The following is a 13,105-nucleotide window of genomic DNA, read 5'->3' as shown; positions in this document are numbered from 1 at the left end:
CCTAGGCTTCTCTGAGAAATCTCTACAAAGGCATTAAATGCACCTGAGAAACACTAGGAACGAGAACCTTTGAGAGGTGACCATTTAACACAACGGTCTTCCAATGAACAGGCAGAGGGAAGTTGTTTCTAAGTTTCCTTTTTGCATACTGACTTGGTCACCGTAGGAAGGTTTATATCTTAATAGTTTTTTTTTTTTTTTTGCTATTATTATTTTCTTATCTTTAGTTGTAGATGGACACAACACCTTTATTTTACTTATTTATTTTTATGTGGTGCTGAGGATCAAATCCAGTACCCCACACATGCCAGGCAAGTGCTCTACCACTGAGCCCCAGTCCCATGTTTTTTGCTATTATTGTGAAAAAAGTCACAATTTCGTTCGATGCCTGTGTTGCTCTGACATATTATCATACCGATCTCTTGGTGCTGAATAACCATCAATGGGTACAATGTTTGAGAACCAAGAAAACTATGGGAGGCTTCACCAAACTGTGCCTCGTCTTCCTTGCACAGGGACCAGGCTTTTCTCCGTTCAGCTGAGTCTGTGCCGTTGAAGCGAGCGCTCTGGAGCGAAGCTCACCCAGGCACGTTCTCTCAGACGACTGAGTTGGAATCAGTACGTGCTTCTGAGACTGTGAGTAGCCTCTACCTCCCTAGGAACCATTGCCGGGACTCCCCAACGCTGGGAACCTGGGACAAAGCTATATGCAGTATCAAGTGCGAGGCCTGGTGACCAGCCCACCCCACGCTGTCACAGCTCACCTGAAAGTCAGCACGGTGAGAGGCCGGTAGGACTTGTGGCTGGTGTTGCTGCTCAGTCTGCTGCCCCAGAAGTCATGATGCCACAGGTCTCCCAGGGGTGTGTCTGCTTGGAGGTCCTGCAGGGACACACCAGGGGGCATCGTGGTCAAGGGAGTCACGATTTCTCCCCTATCATACGGAAGCCCTCCCCAAGCCCTCTCCTTCAAAGGTCCTCTGAGCTCCCAACTCTGCCCACTACTGTCCATCTCTCTGGCTTGTCCTGGGCCAAGCCCTGCCCTCTCCCACCTAGGGTGCTGTCAGGCCTCTGAGGGGGCCACTGTGCCTTCTGACGTGCTGTCTAAGTTGAGCATTTCAAAATGCACCTCAGCTCGCCCCATCGCTGTTGGCTTAAAGTCTGGCCATAGCCTTCCACACTCCTGCCCTCCTCTGCAGGTCCATCCGGGTTACTCTCAGCTCCTGTGTCAAAGGATGTGCAGCACAGGGCTCCCCTGGATGGTCGCCCTCAACTCTCTACAGCTGAACTCCTCTGAGGTCCATATCTCAGCCAACAAGCCTTCCTAAGTGGATCCCACAACCTTCCGAGTCTAGGCCCATTTCCCACCTGTCCCCACAGGGCCTGGCATACTGGTGACTTATAACACTTATTTGTTTATAGCACTAGGCTTGAGTTCAGGACCTGGGGCACATCTGCATTTAATGGGAATATACAGAAGGTGGTTAATATATGCTTATAAATGGACCACTTAGCTAAATAAGATCACTATATCATTCCATTAAATAAGGATTTTATTTTCTATTTTTCCAAAAATTTCCATTTTTGATCACGAAATATTAAAAAAACAAACTACTACTGCACTTCCTTAATTTCCATATAACTTTAAAGATCACAAAATATTAAAAAAACAAACTTTTTTACTACTGCACGACCTTGATTTGATACCATACTAAATATGCTTAAAATGCGTCTTTTTCACATTCAAAATATGAAACTAAATTGTGTGAAGGGCAAATAAGACTGTGGAGTAAACAGCAAATCTGATTGATTTTCTCTTTAAAGCAAAATTCAATAGGAATGTTCTGGGGGCTTAGTACATCCTAATTTCCAGCCCTTGAGTTCCTAATTTATTTATCAGCCGTACCCAGAGTTCAGTACTTGTTACTTTAGTGCTTACCCACACAAAGGGAATGGCTGGAGAGGAGGGACAGGTGTGGAGTGGGTCACCTGACACCCACGGGAAGGAGGCTTTCACCTCCACTGGGGTCAGCTTCAGGGCCTTAAGCACGCCAGCCACCCCATCCCAAGGGCTGGGTAGATGTTTTGTGAAGATGGTGGAACCCACCTGCTTCCCAGTGGACTCAGTGACAGAAACGGAAGACTAAACTCCTGTATTGTCACCAAAGTGCTTGTTCAGTAGTGAAGGGGCTGGGCGGAGGGTCTCGCCCTCCCTTTGAGCAGGAAATGAACACCCACTGAAGCTCTAAATATTCGATCAGGCGTAGCCGCCGTGCAGCAGGGTGCACAGCAGAAAGAAAGGTCAATTTTCCCTTATAATGATTTATGGAAACGATGGATTGTATCTGAAATTCATCATGACTCCACTGTCTCAAAGAAGATCATCGGCTCAAGGAACAAAACAGTAACTCAAGACTGCAGGGAAGCTTCTGGAAAAGTCTTCAACACCACTGGACCCACCCACAGCCTGTTCCCCATCACTCAGGCACAGTCCCACGGAGGGCAGGCGTCCTTCCATCCTACAGGAAGGAGAAAGGAGGCTGGCAAGTTAACCCAGGAGCGCAGGACAACACCGTGCTCAGCAGAGCCTCCCCTCACAGGAGGAAAGAGGGTCACATCCAGGGCACCCCCACCACAGAGCTCACTGGAATGGTCAGACACTGGTTCTGAATTAACTCTTCACATACCCAAGAGTCAAACTCATCAAAATGAAAAAATGGGAATTTCAAAGATCAAGTTGAATCCTTGTTAGAAAAGCAATTCTGTGGTTAGAAAGCCATTAATCTGACATAGAGCTACTCACTTCTTTCATATGTGGTTTAAAATAAAAAAAAAAAATCAAGATTAAACCATCTGCAGTAGCTGCTGGGTAAACTTAAAAAAATCACAGGCCAAGAACTTGAATTAAAAGCAAACATCAACAAGGTGCTCCTTAAGTGCCATCAAAATGGAGAGAATTAATTACAGTACTATGCTACATAAAATGCCTGTGAGTCAGTCATGTGTTTCCCCCACAGACATGCTTGGTCCTCAACATATTCCATATGAAAATGGCTTTTCCTCATCTGGCAAATCTGTTACCTTCACCTGTTGACAGCATTAACTGCAGTGCTGCAGAGTTCCTACACCTGCACGTCCTACAGGTGGGCTGGTGGGTTCCTTCATGTCTGGCCGCAGGTGAAGCAACACACTCCCATTGGAGCAACACACTGCCTGCCACACAGCCCCTACCTCATGCCATTTCTGGGGTCTTTCTCCTCTGGGACTTCCCTGCCTCTGAGTTTCTTACTGATTTGAACATTTCTTTCTGTCTTTGAACATTTTCCTGACCTTCCCACACACCAATTTGTTCTTCCCTTGCTCTGATGAGCTTGGGAAAAAGAATTTCATTTTTTCCTGCACTGACACAGCATTCCAGGTGAGCAAGACTGCCTGGGATTCTGCAAGGTCAGCCAACTGGAGCCTCCCAAAAGGGACGAGCAGGAAGTGCCACCCCTGGGCAGCACGCTGCCTGTGCCCCACAGCTGCCAGCAAGCTGTCCTCACACTCTCGATGGAGGAAGGGCCATGCGGGGAACTCACTGCCTGATGTTGACCATGCCCCTTCTGGCCAAAGATCAGACCAACCCATCAGTGCAGCAGGATTTTCTTTCTTTTCTTAAGTTATAGAAAATTTTCACGAAACCCGAAGTACTCTTGAGGCAATACCCTGGCCTTAGAAGAAGGGCCTCTCTCATTCATGTATGGACTGGGGCCTCACGAGGTTAGCAGGGGTTGCAGACCTTACCGCTAGGAATCAAAGAGGCACTCAATTAAGGAGATGATGTAAATAAATAAATAAAATGAGAAACCCACAGCATAACAGGGCCCAGGCAAACATTTAACCCAAGTTTAATAAAGAGTTCAACTCCAACTTTGATCATTCCTTAGACACAGGCAGGTGCTTACCATGTTTCCCAGAAAAGAATTAAGCTACAAACCTTATTGTTAACAATAGCTTCTGAGTCGTCAAAGACAAAATCTCCATCATAGCTCCGTGCAAAACACAGGAGGGAAACAAGTCCCACTACTAACTTAGCCCAGAAAGGGGGAAGGACCGAAGATGGGATGATGTGATCCAAATCGGTGTCCAGCTCGGCCATTTTGAAAACTGCAGGCTGCCAGCCTCCTGCTTCAGCATCATGCTGGTTAGGAATCTGCAAGGAAAACGACATCATATAGAGACTCACCAACGCACCGTCAGGAATGGGTCTACCGTGGACATAGTTTACCTTGAGCACCTAAGAGTTAGACAGTCATATATGCTGTAATTTTACAGGATGTGGTTCTCTAACTATAGCGGGCAGGAATCTTGGGTGGGACAAAGCCAGATTCCTGAGCCCTATCATGGCCTATGGAATCAGAAGCCCTTTGATTTCTGATGCTGGATGTGTTGCCCTTTAAGAAACACTGATTTAATGGAGATCTGTATTTTCCGACACCACCAGGCAAATCATTTTTTAAGAGTCCCTGAGCTGGTTTACAAAAAGAAAGAGTTCACATTAGCTTTTTCCAATCAAGAAAAATCAGTAACCTTTGGTCATTGGGTCTTGGCACATTTTGTGTGTGTGTGTGTGTGGAGGGGTGAGATTTAGGGTAAACAAAACATGACCCAACTCTGAAAAAGCCTACTATCTATTTGTGGAACTCAGATAATATGCCAGTTAGATGAAAATCTGAGAGGGAAATCACAAGGCAGGGCACACGACTGATTGATTGGCTGATTGCTGTTAGTGGTTCACACAGAGGGGATCTACTGCTTTTTTTTTTTTTTTTTTTCCTAGAAAGGAATGAGCTGTGTTCCACAGAAGGGAGAAAGTTCTACATGAGAATATGACCTTCAATACTGCTAAGAGTCAAGATAAAAAGACAGACTTCTCTTGAACTTTCCTTTCAAACGGCAAATGTTTGTGCCCCAGCCTTGCCATTCATAACGTGTGGCCTTGTGTATGTCCCTGACTTCTGAGTCTATTTCCTGTGGTACTCAGAAAAACATAAGAACTTTCTAGCAGTAAGAGTTGCCTTGGAAAGGACCCAAACAAATGTCAAACTACCCACAAATCACGATCCCCGTGCCCCATATACCCCCAGCAGGTGCTTTCTTTAGATTTGCCAGGATCATGTCTGGGTCAGACTGCTTGGTTCCAATCTTGCATGATTCTGGGCAAGTTACTGAACTTCTCTGGGTCTGTTTCCTTACCTGTAAAATGGGGATGACCTCATACAGTTGTCATGAGGGTTTTAACGAGTGCTCAGTGGAGGCTGGGCATGGTTATTATACTTTGTGAGGGTGAAAGCCCAGGGCAGATCAGTTTTCTCTGGCAAGCCCCCTTAAGTTGGCTTATTGGTCCCAAGGCTTCTGTCCCTGCACAGACTGGCCCTGTTCCCTTCACAGAGATGGAAAAGAATCCCAGTTCCATCTGGGCAAGCAGCTTGGATGTAATCTGTTTGCAGATCTCCAATATTCTAGATTACTGAATCAACAAGAAGTCAACCCAACGGGAATCCGGGGTTGCAGGCATCTTTTCTACCGCCTTCTATGTAGTGAAGGTGGAGGCCCATCAATAGGGCAGAGGACACGTGGTTCTACGGCAGCACTGGCCTTCTCCAGGGGTTAGAGGAGGTTTTAGACAAAAGATCACATCTTGCTCACTACTTGTCCCCTGAGTCCTGACACCCAATGGAAGGCATACTCTCAGGAAGTACTGGGGGAATACTACAGGTACAATCTGCTGCCTTTTATTCTTGTTCAATGAAAGGATAAATAATTGTTCAAATCCAAATTACAGTTCTAAATACAATTCAAGTCACCATACAGGCTCTAGTCATTGTTTACATTCAGCAAAAAATTACTTCTGGGGTGTGTGTGTGTAACAAACAATATGGAAAAAGGGGAGGAGAGATATTGAATCCTTAGAAAAATACCATGATGTGAAAATAAAATAAATAAATAAAAATAATTATGGTCTTTGATTTATAAAATTACTGTGTAGGCCAAATGTTGTGGTACACACCTATATTCCCAGCTACTCAGGAGTCTGAGGCAGGATGAGCACAAGTTTGAGTCCAGTCTGGGCAGCTTATCAAGACTTTGTCTCAAAATAACACACAAAAAAAGCTGAGGATGTAGCTCAGTGGTAGAGCACTGTTGGAATCATTCCCCCACTCCCCACCAAAAGAAAACAATTTATACCAATTTGAAGTGTACAATAGAGTTGAGAGCTGATAAAAGGTCACACAACTGGTTCTGATGTTATCCACTTGAGTCACAAATATCTGAATATCATTTCACAAAAGTTTGATGAGGTTTAAATGGCCTTAAAGGAAGGCTGTGATGGAGGAGAAACTCTGTGCCCCTAGGTTGGTCACCAGGCCTCACTGTTGACCTCCAACTGTTTAGAACAGACTCATGATTTTGGTACTCAAGCAACATACTGAATATATGTAGGGCAGACTGTGGGCTCTGACATCTGAAGTGCCCTGGGGGGCACACCCTTGGGATTCCACAGGATGGCTGAGTCATTTCAGAATGACCTCCTCTTCATCTCTTGCAGGGACACCATGAAGAGTCTGTGCCTCTCCTTCCTCTACCTCCTCGGTGGTACTCAGCCCTGGCTGGCTCTGGCCTCTTCATGGAAATATCCCTCCGTTTTTCTCTTAGTTTCCAAGGTCCCCACTTCTTTGCTTCCAATGAAAATAGTAAAAAATGCCCAATAAATGGAATTTCCTGCTCTCTTGTATAATGGAATAGTTCAGAAAATGCCTTTCATTAACAAATGCAAAACAAACAAACAAAAGGCTACAATATGTTAAAAACCCATGTGAAGTTCTCAAGAGTCCAGTCCAGTCCAGTGGTTGAGAGGAAAGACCCCGGAGACAGACAGATTTGGACTTACTGGCTATGTGACCTTGAGCTACTTAGTCTTCCTAAGGATCAGTCTCCTTAGCACAGTAGAGAACCACTATTTTATTCAGAGTTTGTGGTAAAGATTAAATGAGGTAATGTAAGCAAGGAGCTAGTTCCCATTATGGCTATTATTTTGGAGAGATTAGTTCGCAGTGCCCAATCCTTGACCACCGTCTTGGGAGTACCCACTTTGCTATCAATTGTAACTCCAACCAGGGCCAGCAGCAGCCCATCAGGCAACCAAGTGTAATTGAGATCTACCCTTTTTTTGGGTAGATCCAAGTCACATGGACTCCCTGGACAAGAGTCTTTGTGTCCTGCCCAATTACACAGAGATCCTGATCCCAACTCCCCTTCCTCCAAAAGGAAATGACCTTTGTTCCACAACGAGGCTTGACACTCAGGTAAAAGGAGCTGTGGCCCCCTGAGGAGGTAGACATGGGGACCAGCTCCTGCCACCCTATTATAAACTCATGTCATGAAACAGGAAGGGGCAGTGTTTTCCTCTTGATGGCCCTGTGCTGCACTGCCTCTTCTTCAGGTGATCTCCTACCTGAATGCCTTGGCTCCTCAGTCACAGCTGGAAGGACCAGATAGGTGCTTCTGTGTGGCCTCAGTCTAGTTGTAGCAGCCACAAAGCCAGTACTACCTGAGTCCAGTGTCTATTTTAACTGGCTCGACAGTAGTTAAATATAAAATAAATCAGATCTGTTTATCTTTAATTTCTCAAACTTCTAAAATCAAGCTTCTATCTTTGAGATTAAAAAATTTATTAATCAATCATCAGTGAAAAGGTCAAAAAGATGTCAAACAGGGACTACCAAAAAACAAATGTCACTGAGCTGTGAACCACAGGGACCCAGGGACAGCTGACAAAGCACACTGGGCTGCAGTAAACAGGATGGAGAGACCAAACCTAAATGATTGACTCTGGAAAATCAGCAGCAGTCACCCACTGCAGAATATTCTTCCACATGCATGGTCTCCGGGTGGCCTTTCTACCTTATGGGCATCAATTCACCCACATAGCCAGCTGCCCTCTGCCAGGCTGAGTTGTGACAGTGTCTGAGGAAATTGGACTAAAGAATAGGATGGTTTCTGACCCAGCACCTAGTTGCCTGGCAGTAGCTGGAGACTGGACCTGTCCCCCTGCAACCCAGGGTGCCTCAAGGTAAGGAGGCCAGCCTTCCCCACTGCCATCCCCCACGCAATGCCCAACCAAATTCTATTGAAAGTATGTCCTGTTGTGACAGTCCTCCTGGATCTTAATTCTCGTGATGCACGAGAGTCACAGCTACTTATAGCAAGATTGTCTGTGTGGTTACTCATTCACAGTCACTGTCCCAGAAAGTTTCCAGCTTGCTACCTTGTAGCCATTTTCTCATCTAAGTGGGCCAGCGTCACTGCCCCACCTCCACCTAGGTAGGACGCGCCAGTTTGGTCAAGGATGTAGGGAGAAGGGACAGGGACGGGATCCAGTCACCCCTTACTATAATTGTTCCTCAAGGAATTCTCCCCATCCATCTGCTCCCGGTAAAAAGCAAAGTATGGATGACTCACAGTGGCTAGATCCTTCCTCTAACTCCTCCTTTCTTTTGTGTAGGTTAAAAAAAGAAAGAAAACACACACAACCTACAGTCACAACATCAACAAGACCAGACGCCCCGTGGAGTTCGCAGGAGGTGAGGCAGTGGCTGCACCACCTGCTCGGCTTCCCCAACTCCCAGCCCACGCCGGGAAGTGGCAGCTCGGTGGCTCCAGGCGCCCCGGCCGGTGGCACCCGCTTCCCTGCCGCTTGGCTCCGCAGCCACGCACAGAGTAGCTGGCACTCCGGGCGCGGCGGGGGAGCCGCCTCGCGTAACCCGGGGCAGGCGGCCAAACGGCCCGGCTGTGCCCAGCCATCACATGCGCCGCGGCCAGCTGGCGGCCAGGCGCGCGGCCCCGTGGCCAGCTGGCCGCTCCGCCCAGTGCGCTCTGGGCCGAGGGAGCTCCCGTGCGGCCGAAGCCGGCAGGGTCTGGCGTAGTGACCTCGGCCCTGGAGGGGGAGCGCAGGACTGTGCCCTCAGCGCGGGCAGAGGGGCGCGCACCCTTCACACCGCGCCCTTTGTCCCGGGAGCTGCTTCGCCGGGGCGCACGGCGTCCGGGGCCCGCGTTCCAGGTCCCAGAGCCAACTCCTCCCGCAGCGCCGCGGCTGAGCTGGGCGCCGCCCCCGGGCCCGGCCGCCACGCGGGGCTTGCGGCTCGGCTGCAGCGGGGAGCCTGCGCCCGCTCCGCACCCAACTCCGCTCTCCCCGAGGCGCTTTCGGCCCTTCAGGGGCCACCCCGCATGTTACCTGCAAGGAGCCCGACAGGCGGCCGCATCTCCCTCCCGCGCGCGGAAACTCCGGCGGCTCCCGGCGCCCGCCCGCAGCCGGCAGGGGAGGGGCCGCCCGCGCGCCGCCCCCCGCCGCGCCCCCAGCACCCCGCGCGGCGCCGCGCCGGCCCGCAGCTCCCCACGCGCGGGCGCTCCCGCTCACACTCCCGCCTCGGGCCGCCCCTTCCTCCCTGCCATTGGCTGCTCCTCCCGTCACCTACACGCCAAAGCCCGGTTTCTCTTCAGTTCATTGGTGGAATCGCGAGTGACGTCGAGCCATAAGCTCCGGGCGGCGGCGAAGGAGGCGCAGGGACCGACGGACTCCGCTGGAGAGAAGGAAGCAGATCTCCGGGAGCGGGACCTGGGCGGGGCGGGGTCGGGGAGGGGCGGCCTCGGCGTGGCCCAGGGAGGCGGGCTGCGGTGCGGGAGCCGGGCCTTGCTTCCTCGTTGGCTGGAGTCTGGTTCTGCTCTGTTTTGCGCACTTAGCCGAGGGACTGCAGCATCCCTGCAGAACCACGCGGACTCCAGAGTTCTTCCTGTCGGGGAGGAGTTGAGAAGGTGTGTGTCTGCACTTTCTACCTCTCGGAACAGAACTGAAACAGTCCTTCCTCCCAAGGCCCTGCGGCCGCCCCCACCTGGCAAGGCCACCAAACCGGCGCCCATGCACTAATAGTCACTGCTCACTTTGTCCTAAACCTCCTCTCCTGAGGGCCACTCCACCCTCACTATAGATCGGGGCTTGATTTGTTATTTTGCTGATTATCTCCAGACTTTAAGAAAGTGGTGCGAAAACATCACAAATGCAGATTAAATTTTAAAATATAGTATGCCTGGTTCCCATTTTTAGTAGACGGTAGACGTCTTTGATGCCAGCTTCAAGAAAAAGAAAAAAGCTGAGCGTGGTGGCCCAGGCCTGTAATTCCAGCGATTCTGGAGGTTGAGGCAGGAGGGTTGAAAGTTCGAAATCAGCCTGGGCAACCTATGGATCGTGTCTCAAAATAAAATGAAAAGAGCCAGGTATGTAGCTCAGTAGCAGAGATCCCCTGGGTTGAATCTCCAGTGTGAAAATAGGAAAAAAAGAGAAAGAAACCTCCTACTTTCCACCACCAAACCCACAAACCTCCTATCAGGACCCTTTTTTCCCAGTGTCACAGAATAAGTCTCGCTGTGAACTGAAATCCCTGTTCTCATCATTAATCATTTCCAAGCCTTCCTCTCCTCCATGTGCCCTTGCAGCGGCCGTCCTGTCTCCGCTGCTCTACATCCCTGAAGTTGTTGAAAGCACCATTTGCAGTCTCCAGTTCCTTTCACTGCTTGGTTTTCAATCTTTATGAGACTGCTTTTGCCATAGTCACCCCACAAAACTAACTCCAAAGGACACTCACTTCCAATTGTTACCTGATCTCACCACAAAATTCCATCTTCTTCCTTAAAACATGTTTTCCTGTGGAGACAGTCACTCCACTCTCCCATTTTCCTTCATTCTTTGCTTGCTTATCTGCTCTGAATGATCCCTAAATAAGACTTTTAAAGGTCTCAGCCCTTCTTACTCTACAATTTTTCCCCCCTGCATGATTTAATCTGCTGCCAACATTTCAATCAGTATATCCCCAATTTGCAATACTGGTCCTTGCTTTCATAGAGCTGAACACCCATTTATCTAGTTCCCTATTTAGCTTATCCACCTGGATGTGTCACAAGGACTTCAAATGAAATACATCCAGAGTCAAAAATTGCTTTTACTGCATGCTTTTCTTCTAGGTCTCCTTTGATACTGAGGGCACTGCAGTCTGTCTAGTATTTCCCCAACTCTGCCTTCACTTCTGACATCTAAGATTCTACTTCCTAAGTATCTCTCAAGTTTGTTCACTTCCTTCAGTTTTCACTATTAATATACAAGTTGGGCATACCTAATCTGAAAATCTGAAATTTGAAGTACTCTAAAATTAAAAAGTTTTGGGTGACCAATTTTGGATTTTGGAGAATTGGGGATTTTAGATATCCAGATTAGGGATGCTCACTCAGTAAAGTTTATGAAATATTCCCAAATCCAAAAAGCTTTGGGATCAAACACTTTCAGTCTCAAGTATTGCAGATAAGGGACACTCAACTCATAATGTGCCACTGTGCCTGTTTCTTCCCAATGACATTGCCCCAGCAGATTGCAATAAGCCACACGGGTGTATTTACACTAAGGACTTTAGCAAACTTTATAGATCAGAACTTGATTTCTTATTGTGTTGACTATCTCAGACTTAAAACAGTGGTGAGAAAATATCACAGATGCAGATTAAATTTTAAAATATAATATGCCTCATTCCAAAACTTAAAAAGTTCAGTGTAAAGAATTTAATTTGTGCAACAGTGAGAAATAGTTTAACAAGTCAGAATTAATGACCATAAATTTACTGGAAAAATTTTTTATTGGAGTGGGATGCTATATTAATTGTTAAATCATGGTTGAACTGTAGGCATTAGATTAACTCAGGTACAAATCTTTGGCAAAAAATCAACAAATTTTTTTATGAGAATCAATCAACTCTATAGAATTTACAGTTGAAAATATTTTATTCTTATTTGTAAGTTATATGCTGCATATTATTTGTATCAATAACATTTATATAATTCACATATGCATGAACATATATGCATGCAACTTTATTTTCCCCAGAGAGTCAGTTGTTAAACATTTGCACACTAGTGACTTAGTTACAATTGACCATGTATGGTGAAAATAAAAAGTAGATAAAGTGTTAGTTCGTTTTATTTCTCTCTTTCAATTCTCTATGACAAGGCACCCCTAGGATGCATTGTTCCACCCTAGGTATGTATTGTCTATGAAGAATTGAAAGACAGCAATAGGAGTAGGTGTTCCATCCTATGTTTTTTTTTTTCCCCCTTTATGGCCCCTCTTGGCAATCCACTGCTTCCTCCTGCTCTTAGCTTGAAGACCTAGGTCCTTCATTTATTTTCCTCATTCTATGGATGAGGAAGGGAGCACAGAGACCCAGGGTCCAACAGCCAGGACATTACCCAGGTAAGCCAAGGCAGGGCCATCCAAATGAGGGAGGTAACCAGAGGTTTAAAGAATCCTGGAATGTCTCATAAGGTTGATATTTTGAATGAAAATAACTGAAACAGAAAATAGCTAATATCATCTTGTTTTTCCATACCTTCTCAGGAGCAGATGTCAAAAGTTGCTGGAGGGAGATAAGCCATTTAGCCTTTTGTGGCGTAAATATTTTCATCTGGTTTGGTTGCAGATTTGGAGAGTGGTTGAGATGTTTTGGTGTCTGGGAAGTCTTTGCACTCTGAAATGTGGACACTGTGTAAATAGAGCCATCTGGAGTCATGCAATGGAGCTCTCTCAGGTGTACACTGCGTTCCTGGACTTGGGGACTCTTTTGATGAGATCCTCTTGGCCTTGGGAGAGTGTAAGGGGACTCTTAGATGTCCTTGCTTACCACTTTCCTTCACTGGGTTAAGTCCCATCGAGGAACAGCATGAACTCTGGGCGGCAGCAACAACCCTCACAGTCTAGCTTCCAGAGACTAAGGTCCTGAAACTAAGGGCAAGGAACCCCCAACACCTGTCCTCAAAAAATTTACAATCTAGGGAGACAGAACACAGAAGATTGTGCTTCATAAAAATAAATGAAATTAAATGGCAAACAGTAGAAGCAGAGATGACAGGTGCTCATTTTTTACAGGGGTGGCATAAGAAGATGCTAAATCAGAGCAAAGTCTTGAGGGATGATGGACTGTTTGAGTAGGTTAGTTACTGTTATAAATGATGCTAACTACTGTTATAA

At 47.1% G+C, this 13,105-nt stretch overlaps 1 protein-coding gene across 2 annotated transcripts in view; it reads right to left on the bottom strand.

Annotated features, from left to right (window-relative positions):
- The window catches only part of TMTC4 (transmembrane O-mannosyltransferase targeting cadherins 4), a 55,606-nt gene extending 46,148 nt beyond the window's left edge, over positions 1-9,458 (bottom strand). The window contains exons 1-3 of one of the 2 annotated variants that reach the window (XM_081292022.1): positions 9,275-9,458; positions 3,977-4,192; positions 765-880 (exon numbers count right to left, since the gene is read on the bottom strand). In XM_081292022.1, the coding sequence (XP_081148148.1) occupies positions 765-880; positions 3,977-4,138 (278 nt within the window). In that variant the 5' untranslated portion in view covers positions 4,139-4,192; positions 9,275-9,458. The remainder of the gene's footprint in view (positions 1-764; positions 881-3,976; positions 4,193-9,274) is intronic. The other variant, XM_081292021.1, reaches the window with a different exon arrangement.
- Between the last annotated feature and the right edge of the window lie 3,647 nt (positions 9,459-13,105).

This window comes from Spermophilus citellus, assembly GCF_964194105.1.
Source record: "Spermophilus citellus genome assembly, chromosome: 1".
NCBI lineage: Eukaryota > Metazoa > Chordata > Mammalia > Rodentia > Sciuridae > Spermophilus > Spermophilus citellus.
Note: the sequence above shows the minus strand (reverse complement) of the source record. Positions and strands in the feature narration are given on the sequence as shown.